The sequence below is a fragment of the Mirounga leonina genome, unplaced genomic scaffold (genome assembly GCF_011800145.1).
Source record: "Mirounga leonina isolate KUSES-001 unplaced genomic scaffold, KU_Mleo_1.0 Mir_364, whole genome shotgun sequence".
Taxonomy (NCBI): Eukaryota; Metazoa; Chordata; class Mammalia; order Carnivora; family Phocidae; genus Mirounga; species Mirounga leonina.
This window is the reverse complement of record NW_023270708.1, coordinates 956,069-968,379: the sequence shown is the minus strand read 5'-3', so window position 1 is coordinate 968,379 and position 12,311 is coordinate 956,069. Positions and strand designations below refer to the sequence as shown.

The following is a 12,311-nucleotide window of genomic DNA, read 5'->3' as shown; positions in this document are numbered from 1 at the left end:
GCGCGCGCGGCGACGGGGACGGGAGCGCGCGCGGCGACGGGGACGGGAGCGCGCGCAGCTCTACTCACCCGAGCACATCTCCCCCTTGTAGCGGACACAGGAGAAGTCATCACACTCGCAGTACTTGCCCGTGATCTTGCCGAAGTCGCTGCTGTGGCAGACGCACTGGCCGCACAGACACTCGCCCCGCTGGCTGCAGGCGGGCTGGCCCTCCTGGGGGCTGCACTCGTCCTGCTGGGAGGGGCGGTAGTCCTCCTCTGAGCACTCACACTGGGACCCCAGCCAGCCAGGCCCGCAGCGGCACACCCCGCACTCAAACGTCCCATTGCCATGGTTGCAGCGGTCGCTGGCAGTCTCGGCCTGGGCCTGGCATTCACAGTCACAGTCGAAGGCGACCTGGACGGTGAGGCTGTCTTTGAAGCCCACGGGCTTGATGGTGAAGGACTTCTCCTTCTCCTGGGGGCAGCCGCGCACCTTGGCCTCAATGCTGAAGCTCACCTGGGAGGAGAGTACGATCGCATTCAGACGCGGGTGGACCTGGACACTTTTAACGCTCCAGCCCTGGAGAGAAAGAAGCTGGGCCCTGCCCTGCCCTGCCCGGGGAGTAGCCAAACTGGGGGGTCTAACGCCCCAGCAACCTGGAGTTCCTCAGCCTCCCCACAACCCAGGTCTGCAAAGCAAAAAGAAGAGCCTGGGGACAGTTGTCCTGTTATATCCGGCTGGGTGCACAGATGTTAATTTAGTCATGAGATATGCTGGGGTTTTTTAATTCCACATATGAAATAAGCCAGCTCAAGCAGAACGGAACCTGTGATCTTATAAACATTCTGCTCTGGCCAACTAAGCTAGCTGGACTGATTACACAATGTCATATATCTTTGTAGCAAGACACACAAAGCACTATTTTGCACCACACAACCCCACACAGTGCCCAACCACAGGCTCAGGATCTACTGTTTCATTTCCATGAATATTTCATCACTTGTGCCATCATATACCTTTCCAGCCAATATTTCTTGGATAGGGTATGTGCACCTGTTCTAGAATATAGATAGATAGACATACGGACAGAGGGATAGAGATGGATATACAGATGCTGTAGATACAGGTGATATAGATACAGCTCTCCCCCTTTCTGCTTCCCTCCCTCTCACCAGCCCTTCCCCTTTAGGCAGAAGCAGAAGAGAACCAACCACTAAGGAAAGAAAGCTGCAGAGGCCATAGAGGGACTGGAGGAGCAAAATGAACGTTTGCATTCCACAAGTCTATGAGAGTGGGTGTTTGGTCTTTTTGCTTGTTCTGTTTGCTGTTGAATCGTCAGCAGCTAGAATGATGCCTGTCAAGAAGTCAGTGCTCAGTAAATACTTACAGATGACACTGTCATTGTACATTGTAGAGGAAAGAAAGGCATTACCTTGGGGGAGGTTGGAGACTGGTTAGGGACTGAAGGTAAGAAATATTTTCATTTGCAATCAACTATGCATATGCAAACAGAGGAAACCTACATGCATGTTTTTAAAAAAAATCCTGATGGTGAAGTTTATGTAACAGAGAAGTTTAGACAACAGGAGCCTCAGAGGAAAAGGTGGGCAGCTCCATGATCTCTAACCTCTCATGACCTTCAGGAAGAAGGTACAAGGAAGGGAGGGGAGGGGTGTCCACAGACACTTGGGGGTACAGACCCTGCCCAGCTCAGCCCACCTCACCGTGTCTCCAATCTTGAGTCCGACACAAGACTTGAGGCCTGGGATGACCTCATTGTTGAGACAGGTGGCGTTGAAGGACAGAGACAACTCCTCAGGGAGGTCACGCACTTCCAGCTCTACTTTAGAGCGGATTTTCTAAGCAGAAAGGGGCAAAAGAAAGAAAGGAGATGAGCTGAGAGGAAGTGGAGAGGAACCAATTTCATCCCAAGCAAATTCTATCAGGGGGCCCTGGACTCACCCCAGCAGTGCCAGATGCTGAGGTTCGCCTAGAAGCTGCCAGAGGGGAGCACCCCTAGGAACCTGTTTCTTACTATATTTCCTGCAAGACCTGCTCCTCGCTCTCTCTCTCTCTCTCTCTCTTTCTCTCTGTCCCCACTGGTGCCTGGGTGAGTCTGGGTAAAATCTAAACCAGCTACACCTGCCTGCAAGCCTCATGGATGTTCAAAAAGGGAGTGCCAGCACTGGTCCCCTTGGAGAGGAGCCTTTTTTACCTAATTTTTAACCAACCTCACCTTCCCCATGGCTCAGCTCCATCTTCTCTCTGCTATTGGAGCCCTGCCCCTGTCCTTCCTCCAATTTCAGGACTCTGCTCCTTCCTCATCACCATCCCCATCCTCTCTTTCCCTTCCACCTCCTCTAAGCTCTTTACCCATTGCTCCTAACACTCTCAGGCATTCCTTTCTGAGCCATTTCTCTCTCAGAAGGCTGCATTCCTCCCAGTGCTGGCCATCAACGAGCCTCTAGAAGAATAAGAGGAAGGCAGTGAAGGCTGCATGGTGGACTAGCATCCAGGATTCCCAAATCTGAGCCCTCCTGGGTCATGCCAAGTGAGGAGGATTCTTAGCAGGCTCATTTCCAGCGCAAGACACTTACTCCATATGCATCAACGATGAGCTGAAGGACATTGCTGGAATCGGTAGACAGAATCCCCACTGTGGTCCCTGGGATGAGCTCACTGTAGTTCTAGGAAGACAAAGATGTGCAAGGCTGACTGAAGGAAGATGGTGGTCTCCAAAGGCCCTCCCCAAATCAGACTGAGGGTCTTGAAATGAAGATTGAGGGAACAAAGGGATATTTTACTTGTTACTGCCAGTAATAAACCTAGCAGTTTTTCAGCCCTGAATAAAATTCTAAAGAACCTCTCACATCGTTCACCCCCACTAATGGCTCCCCTCTGGCTCTGCAAACACCAACACACCCATCCTCCTAGGTTCAAGGTTGGAGGAGAGAAACCATAAAAAGGAATCATTAGCTCCTGGGAACAAGTTGGAGGAGGGTCTTTCCTGGTTGGGAATATTGGTCCATGGTAGTGCACGCTGGGTCCCCGAGACAGATCCACCCATCATCACAGGCCCCACTCCAGGCAGCCCTGGGGGCATAGTCACCTGGTAGAGATTGACTACATTTGCAGTTACTGCAAAGATCAAATTGATGTTTTTCTGGGATAGCTTCTCGGTCATCAGCCCCAGAGAGGGATAATCCTGTAAAAAGGGAGGACATGGAGGTTGGTTAAGAATTCACCTCTATTCACATGCATCCCTGGATTCTACACCTTAGAACTTGGCTGATTTGGGCCATGGCCCAGACAGTGATGGTGTTTACACCTTTCCACCCCATGATCAATGTGAGGCAAGGGAGTAAGTAGCGACACAAACCCAGTTGTGAACTCCAGGGATAGATGAAGAGGCAAAGGCTGGTGGTGTCAAAACCAAGCATCTCTTTCTTCCCACTAGACTTCAACGCATCCACACCAAGGAGCAGCCTCCATGAGCCAGGTACTGTCAGGCCTCATTTTGTTTTCCATTAACTCATTTAACAAACATTTATTGAATGACAAATGTATTATAGTCTCTGCTGCCAAGGAGCTCATGGTCTGGAGCTGAAGACAGGTACATATAACTACAAAACAAAGCGAAGACCCAAAGAGCGGCATCACAAGGTGATGTTGGGGCTCAGAGGAGAGAGGGCTGGGTGAGGAGCAGGAAGTAAGGCGGGAGTGGCAAAGCGGAACTCGGAGTCTTCCTACCCCTCGCTCTCCGTCCCATAGGTGTCAGGCCTCATTGGGTGAAGTTTCCTTGTTTTGTAGCTACTGACAAATGCCTCGGCCTGGCATGTGCATCCTCGTGGTGCACCAGCACGTGGTGGTCTCAGCCTTCCTTGCCAACCAGCATTCACATCTCTTCCTCTTCCACTTACCACTGAGCCAGCCTGCTCTTTCTCTCCCATGGAGTGGCCTTCTTTTTGGCAATCCTCCTCCTTCCTTAGGACCCAGATCAGGTCCCACCTTCTCTGGGAGGTCTTCCCTGACCATCCCTAGTTCATGATGAGCTTTCCTCCTCTGAATCCCGAAAGCCCTTATTGACTATGCTACCCCTTTAGCATTAATCACGCATCGTGTATTCCTGGTAGCACATCTCCTCAACTGAACTAAAAAGGGGATTACCTTACATAGTCCCTTTATCTCCCTCAGCCCCTGGTAAGGTGTCTTGCTTAGATTAGGTATCAATGATTACCACTGACTCACCCAATGCCTGGCAGTGCCCGACTTGGATAGGGCTGACACCAAGGAACTCAAGCCACAGTAGGGAAGCTGGTGAACTGTGAACATGTCCCTGGGATCCTAGACCTTGCAGGGAGCTCATGAGATCATCCAGCTCAGACTCCTGCTTTTACACAGGTGTACCATTAAGCCACCTAAACAAGGAGTTGCTGTATTGTCTTTAAGAGATAAAGAGTTCACACCTACCCCCAGATACCCAGGGTATCAGTATTCTGAGGGTCTTACATTTCTTTATGGCTTACAGCAATTAAACTCCCTTCCTCTTATTTGACCCTCTAAGGCCATAGAAAACAACTTATCAGAAGTCTTCTCAGGTATCAGCTAAACTTCTTTCTTTGAAGCTAAATGACTCGGAGCCCTTCAACCTTTCCCCACAGGAACAGATCTCTGCTCTTTTGATGATCTGTGTCTCTTTTTCCTCTGTCTTCCAATAACCACAAGTGAGCATGGTGTTCCAAGAAGAGGCTAATCTGTACAGAGGAGACAGGCAGGCCTGCTTTCCAGCTGGACCCGCAAAAGTCCTTCCGGTCCATTCTGGATGCCATGCTGCTGCTGGAGGCAGCGGAGGGGGTGGCCGCAATGACCACAGCCGGGACCACTTATAATGGCTGTGCCGTCTGTCCCCTGGATGACGGTGTCCAGCTGGCATGGGAGGCAGTGGGAGGACAGGCTGAAACAAGCCCCGCACCCTGCCCCGGGGAAGGGTTGCCATTTTCATAGTCACACAAAGGCTCTGCCTGGGTTAGGGCAGCCCTGGCCATCGTGAATTGGGACCACAGGTGGTACCAAGAATCTCACCATGGTAGTGGAGGCAGAGTAATGGTTGTCACTTCCAACGTGACACTGCCCATCATTGGGCTGGACAATGCCTGCCAGCCTTCCATCCAGCGCTATATGGGTCTTGGCATCAGTGGTAAACACCAGCAAGTGGGATGCGTCGTTCCTCCAGCCAATCTTCTCCTGTTTAAAAAAAAAAATCAGGGGCGCCTGGGTGGCTCAGTCGTTAAGCGTCTGCCTTCGGCTCAGGTCATGGTCCCAGGGTCCTGGGATCGAGCCCCGCATCGGGCTCCCTGCTTGGCCGGAAGCCTGCTTCTCCCTCTCCCACTCCCCCTGCTGTGTTCCCTCTCTCGCTGTATCTCTCTCTGTCAAATAAATAAAAAATCTTTAAAAAAAAAAAAATCAAAAGAGAGAAAGCAACTTCAGCCTTGTCATTGGTAGAAGACAAAGACCCAAGGACTTCCACGCCTGAAGGGCTGAGTAAGTCATCGTGAAGAATGGCTTCAGCCCCAGGCCTTGGAACACAAGCTGGAGCTTTTCCAATTCAAGGGTTTCTGTTCTCTTAGGAAAGGAATCTCAGCTGATTAGTTCAAGCCTCTGAAAGACACCTACCTCAACTCCAAATATAACTTTTCCAACAGTAATCACGTGGCCTGTCTAGAAACCCGCCTGCACGTGCAGAGCTGGGCGGGGCTAAAGAAATCCCATCTGAACATCTGCCCACTTTGCTAAGGTTAAGTCAACCCAGCCTTGACTCTTCCAGAGAAGGCAGGATGATGCTCTCTCCAGAAAACAGATGGGATCACTGAGGTTCAAAAAATGTCAGCTCTGGGCGCCTGGGTGGCTCAGTTGGTTAAGCGACTGCTTTCGGCCAGGTCATGATCCTGGAGTCCCGGGATCGAGTCCCGCATCGGGCTCCCTGCTCAGCAGGGAGTCTGCTTCTCCCTCTCCCGCTCCCCCCTCTTGTGCTCTTTCTCTCTCTCACTCTCTCTCTCAAATAAATAAATAAAATCTTTAAAAAAAAAAAATGTCAGCTCTGGCCAGGGGGTGATAGGAACAAAGGTTGCATATCAGGAGAAACTTATTGCTCATACTGTACAAAACTTGGCTTAGTTCCTCTTATTTCACACACAAATCCCCACGGTTGAACCACTTCCTTCCCCCATTATAATCTATGCCAACCATACCAGGTACTCCGTGCCCTCCAAACTCACATCACAGACTGTAGCCTGCATGATGGCATCAAAGCCACCCTCTGGGGCATCTCGGTTCCGCGACACACTCTGCTTCTTCACTTCTTCATTGAAGCGGGTCACCTGGTCAGTTAGCGTCAACACATGTTTGTAGCCAAACATAGGCAAACAGGTTGTCTTCATACTGGGGAGGGAGGGGGATAATTTAAGCAGGTACCCTGATGGAAGAGGCTGCATGGGGAGTGAGAGGGACAGAAGGAGGGACAAACATGGATAGCACACTGCCCAGCCCTATGCCATACAACCACAATTACCCAGACAGTTCCGACTCCAAACCCCTCCTGTCACATTGGCTTTCCCTCCAGCTAGCCTAGAAGAGAAGACAGTGAGCTGTGGAACCAGACTGCCTGGGTTCAAGTCCCAGCTCCTAGTCAAGGGACTGTAGGCAAGCTTCTCTATAAAAATGAGGACATGATTGGTCATCTCTCATAAGAGCTGTTTGAGGCTTAAATGAGTTAATTCATGAAAAGCACTTACGTCAGAGTGAGACTCGATAGTTGTTGCTATCACCTTAGGCTTAACACTTCTCTAAAGTAACAGTAACACAATGATAAAGCAAAAGTTCATCCATAACTTAATGTCCATGAACCATCAACAAACTGATAGATCTGCGCTGGATGGGAGCATTTCTGTCCCCAGCCCAGTGGCTTAATTGATGGCTGACACCTTTACTGGGGAAACTTTACAACTCAGACAGGTTGAAAGGGTACATCATATAATTATGAAAACTAAAAAGTAAATTTGTATATTGTCAGGCTCAATAACCATCATTTTAAATTATTATACTCCATGCATTTTTATAGTCTCCACCAATTAAATAAATAAGCCATTCATTCAGTTGTAAGCCAAAGTGTCAACAGAGGTATACTCAACAATTTTTGAATTTATTAGAAGGTTCGATAAATATCATTTCTACTCTTTTTATATTCCTCTAGGACATAATGCCTTGCATTTTAGCTCTGTACGTCTCATACTCTGGATGATGAGGAGGACAATGGAATCAATCCTTCTGAAATCATAATTCCTCTATTTACTTATCCATAAATTTCTCTCTACTTTTTATCTCATTTCCCTCCCATTCTCTCTAATCTCCTACTTATTTGTGACCAAGGCCAAAAGGCGATTAGTTTTCTTTCTGGAAATTTTCCACCCTTTCTAAATGCCCATCTGTCTAATCCTCTGGGTCCCAAGGGTCATAGAGGTTTTGGCAATTACTAACACTCCAAACAGCCTTGGATTCTATGGACACAACACTCCAGATCCACAGGCCAGCTCACTTGCCAGACAGGAAGCCCAAGGTAGAAAGGAGGTATGATTTGGCCAGATGGCCACAACAAAGCTATCCTAGAGCTAGAAACAGGAAGCAGAACTTGGACTTGCCTGAGACAAAGGGGAGGAATGCTGCCCTGGCTTCTACAGGAGGGACTTACTCATAGCAGGGGTTTTTGAGGGCCTCTGGTGGGGAGATGTACATGTATGGTGACATGGGCTTGTCCACGAAAGCCCCGAAGCCAATCCGCAAGTTACTGGTGAGCTTGTGCATCTGGGAGGCCAGCTTGGTGCCTAGGTTCTGGATGCTTGACAGATCATCCTTCATGGAGTAAGACAGGTCCATCAAGTAGTAGATGTCCACAGGGTAATCCTCCACTTGCCGGACTTGGATGGAGAAATTCTTTGAATCATCTGGAAGCCAAGAGGATGTTAGTTTTTCTCCTTTTTCTCCCTCTAAGACTTCATAAGTGGATTTGGACACAGTTGAGATGATGTAACTTCTTGATCAAATCAAACTTGAAAGCCCTGGTTCCTTCTCCTCTCCCTTTGCCATTCTATTCCTCTTCCAACTGCTTAATCCTCTGATTATTAACCTCTTTTTTTTTTCTATTCTAAAATTCTCTACCCTTTCTAAATGCCCATCTGTCTAACTCTCTGGGTCCCAAGAGTCACAGAGGTTTGGCAGTCACTACACTTCAGATGCTGTAAAAGGCAGGAACTCTGTCCCATCCTTCTCTGAATCCCATAGCTCCCATCAGATGCTTTGCACAAGAAAGGGACTTGGTTAAATCTTCTTGATATAATTGGAAAGTCTAAATCAAAGCTTCAAAAAGTCTGTCCCATAGCCTAATCCTTCCTCCCCTGAAGGTCTCCTGACCCTATATTCTCTCTTGGTGCCCCTGCCCCAATCTCACCTGGAAAGGGGGCTTACAATTACAAATTGCTTTCTCATCTTTTATCTCATTCAAGCCTCAACACAAAGCTACCAATTTAGGTAAAACAGGCATTGGGGGAAAGAAGTAATAGACATTTTGTTGAGTTCCTACTATGTTAGAAGGACTAAGTAACTTGCCCAAGGTCAAACAGCTAATCTATGGGACAGTTAAAATTCAAACTCAGATCTTCTGATTTCAGGTTCCACTACCTTCCATTTTCCTGCATTATCCGGCCCACACTGCCCCTGACATCCTTCTCTTCCCACCTCATTTCCATTGCAAGCTACTTCCCCAAGGTTCAGGCCTCCACCTTGTGCCCTATGCCCATCTGTCCAGGGTCTCTCTCTGAAAAGAGCCCCCTCCCTACCTGGCCGAAGCCGGAGTGCAATCCTCTGAGGGGTGACTTGAGTAATCTGGGAGCTGTCTCCGGAGCCCTTGTCGCTGAGGGGTCTGGCCTCCAGGATGTGGGCCTCACTGATGGGGAACTCGATGGACTCCAAGGCACAGTTATCCTTCAGCAGATTCTCCTTCAGATTACAGCGGGGAGTGCCCAAAGGCAGGGCCTGTAAGACAGGAGCCCCAGGTGAAGCCCTGTGGTTGGAGCTCTGCGGCTCTCTGCCTCCTGCAGGCTTGGCCGACTCCCAACAGCCTCCAGCCCACCCAGCCCACCCTCTGGAGCTAAGTCAGCAGAAGTGAACTCAGGGTGGTCCCTCCTAAGATAGCCCATTGTACAGAAGGGGGAAACTGAGGCACCAGAAAGGTTGGGCGAGTGCCTGTTCATGGATTGGTAGTTAGGAAGAGGGTCAGTATTATAAGATGCCTGTTATACCAGCAGTTTTCAAACTGAAATGCACCCCACATGTGAGTCCCCAAAATCAGTGTAGAGGGTCTCAGCCATCAATTTATTCAATAAAATGCAACTGAATAGAATAGAAAGTGTTAACACGGGCGCCTGGGTGGCTCAGTTGGTTGGGCGACTGCCTTCGGCTCAGGTCATGATCCTGGAGTCCCGGGATCGAGTCCCGCATCGGGCTCCCTGCTCGACAGGGAGTCTGCTTCTCCCTCTGACCCTCCTCCCTCTCATGCTCTCTCTCATTCTCTCTCTCTCAAATAAAAAAAAAAAAAGAAGAAAGTATTAACACATATAAATAGTAAAAGTAAATACTGTTTCGTGAAACATTTATATATTCTGAGTTGGATATAATACATGCAGATATACAATGTATTTCTTTCTCTAGGTCAGGGTCAAACAGGTTGGAAGCCACTATGTTAAGCACTGGCTGGGGTGTGAGATTCCTGAGGGCAGGAGCTGTCCCCTCTCTCTTCCCAGCACCCACCCCAGGAGTCACCACAAAGGTGGGAGGGGGAGCAAGGACTGGGAGGCAGCAGAGTTGGAGCTAAGAGCATAGCAGCAGACTGGCAGAGACTACATCTCAGCATTGCCTCTTGCTAGCTGGTTCCTAGGGCATGTCACTGAAGCTTCCTCAGCTATAACATGAAGATAATAAAAGCCCACACTCACAGGGATGTTATGCAGGACTAAATAAGACAATGCATATAAAGATTTATTTATTTATTATTTTAGAGAAAGAGAGAGAGTGGGGGGGAGGGGCAAAGGGAGAGAACCTCCAGCAGACTTCTCCCTAAGTGCAGCTCAGGGCTCCATCCCAGGACCCTGAGATCATGACCTGAGCCGAAATCAGGAGCCGGCCACTCAGCTGACGGGGCCACCCAGACGCCCCAAGACAATGCACATAAAACCCATAGTTTAGTGCCTGCTGCAGGATAAGTGCTCAATAAATAAAAGCTATTGGGTTTTTTTTGTTTTTTTTTTTTTAAGATTTTATTTATTTATTTGAGAGAGAGAGAATGAGAGAGAGAAAGCACATGAGAGGGGGGAGGGTCAGAGGGAGAAGCAGACTCCCCGCCGAGCAGGGAGCCCGATGCGAGACTCGATCTCGGGACTCCAGGATCATGACCTGAGCCGAAGGCAGTGGCTTAACCAACTGAGCCACCCAGGCGCCCAATAAAAGTTATTGTTAGGAGGTGCTCTATAAATAGCTCCTGGATAAGTTAGTTATGAATAAACTCCACAAGCTTGGGCAAATCCCATGATGCCAGGCACGGACCAGAGCCTATCTTATCACTTCACTTTAAGATTCCTCTCTCACCGTGGACATATGGAGTCCCTTCCAAACACCCTGGTGTATATCTCACGGTTCTCCAGAGCTCTGTGTGTGTCTACACCTGAGCACTGAGTAGGAGGCATGCTGCTGGAAAGAAAGCCGGAAACAGGCTCCATCCTGGGTCTACCACTAGCTAGCCTTGTGCCCTCAGACTCATCACTTCACCCCTCTGAGCCTTGGTTCTCTCACCTGTTGGGTAAGGGGGTTAAGGTGACATGGCATTTTCAGCCCTTCCCTGCTCTGACATCCAGCACATTGAGCCAGCACTGTGTGGGCACAGTCCATGAGAGTTCCTTCCTTGCCAGGTTGGGGGTACTGGCCAGAAAGCTGGAAAACTCTTCCCTGGGCCTGTTTCACAATATTTAGGCCTTCAGGCTCTCAATCTTCGCCTCCATCCCTACCTACCCCCTCTCACAACCGTTTCCAGAAGTCAGCTGAATAACCCATACCAATATCCCAGGAAAACTGGTGGGTTTTTTTTTTTTTAAGATTTTATTTATTTATTTGAGAGAGAGAGTGCAAAGCAAGAGAGAGAGAGAGAGAGAACATGAGTGGGGGAGGGGCAGAGGGAGAAGCAGACTCCCCACTGAGCAGGGAGCCTGATGCGGGGCTCGATCCCAGGACCCCAGGATCATGACCTGAGCCGAAGGCAGACGCTTAACCAGCTGAGCCACCCAGGTGCCCCAAAACTGGTGTTAACATTTATTGAAAACTCACTGCATGTCAGTCTCTGTGAAAAGTGGTTTATGTGGATTCCTGCAACCCTCCCGCTTACAGTTCTCTCATGCTAGAACTATTATTATTATTTTACAAGTGAAAAACCTGAGGCTTGGAGGCTTCACAAATGAGGAAGCCCATCTTACAAGAAAGATATCTAAGGCTTGGAGAAGTTAAGTAACTTGCCCAAAGTTCCAGCGCTAAGAATGGCAGAAGTGAGGTGCTAACTAGATTGTCTGACTGAAATGATCCTCATAAAATGATAGTTTGTATTAAATGCTGTGTAGAGTGAGAATCGAGGCAGAGAAACAGAAGTATACAAGCAATGGCCCCACAAAGACCACACCTGAGAATGCCCAGTTAGGGAACAGAAGGCAAGATGGGGATGTGGAAGATATGGGAAGGACAGAGAACGTTCTGCCTCCTTAGCCCCTGCAGGTGACTGGTAGCCATATTTCCAGGGGAGGGATTTGGCCACAAGGAACCATCCATGCTCAAAAAATCAGGACTCCATAGCCTAAAACCCCTCCTGATACCCAAAGTCTCTCTCCCTCTCGTGCCCAGCCCTTGTCTGATAGGCTGAAAATCTTACCCAGGTGGGTGGGAACAAGAAGACCAACAGTGCTATAGACCGAATGTCTGTACCCCCCAGAATTCAGATGTTAAAGGTATTAGGAGTAGGGCATTGGGAGGTAATTAGGTCTTGAGGTGGAGCCCTCATGATGGGGTTGGTGCCCTTAGAAAAGAGGTCCCAGAGAGCTCCCCGGCCCCTTCCACCATGTCATAGCAAAAAGACAACCACTATGACACAAAATTTGCTGCTACCTTGATCTCGGACTTCTCAGCCTCCAGAACTGTGGAAAATAAATGTTTGTTCTCAAGCCACCTGGTTTATGGTATTTTTG

At 49.0% G+C, this 12,311-nt stretch overlaps 1 protein-coding gene across 1 annotated transcript in view; it reads right to left on the bottom strand.

Annotated features, from left to right (window-relative positions):
• ITGB3 (integrin subunit beta 3) overlaps positions 1-12,311 on the bottom strand; it is a 49,447-nt gene that overhangs the window by 17,359 nt on the left and 19,777 nt on the right. The window contains exons 3-10 of the mRNA XM_035030410.1: positions 8,871-9,066; positions 7,727-7,979; positions 6,258-6,420; positions 5,065-5,226; positions 3,092-3,187; positions 2,580-2,669; positions 1,707-1,841; positions 69-498 (exon numbers count right to left, since the gene is read on the bottom strand). Coding sequence (XP_034886301.1) covers positions 69-498; positions 1,707-1,841; positions 2,580-2,669; positions 3,092-3,187; positions 5,065-5,226; positions 6,258-6,420; positions 7,727-7,979; positions 8,871-9,066 — 1,525 coding nt within the window. The remainder of the gene's footprint in view (positions 1-68; positions 499-1,706; positions 1,842-2,579; positions 2,670-3,091; positions 3,188-5,064; positions 5,227-6,257; positions 6,421-7,726; positions 7,980-8,870; positions 9,067-12,311) is intronic.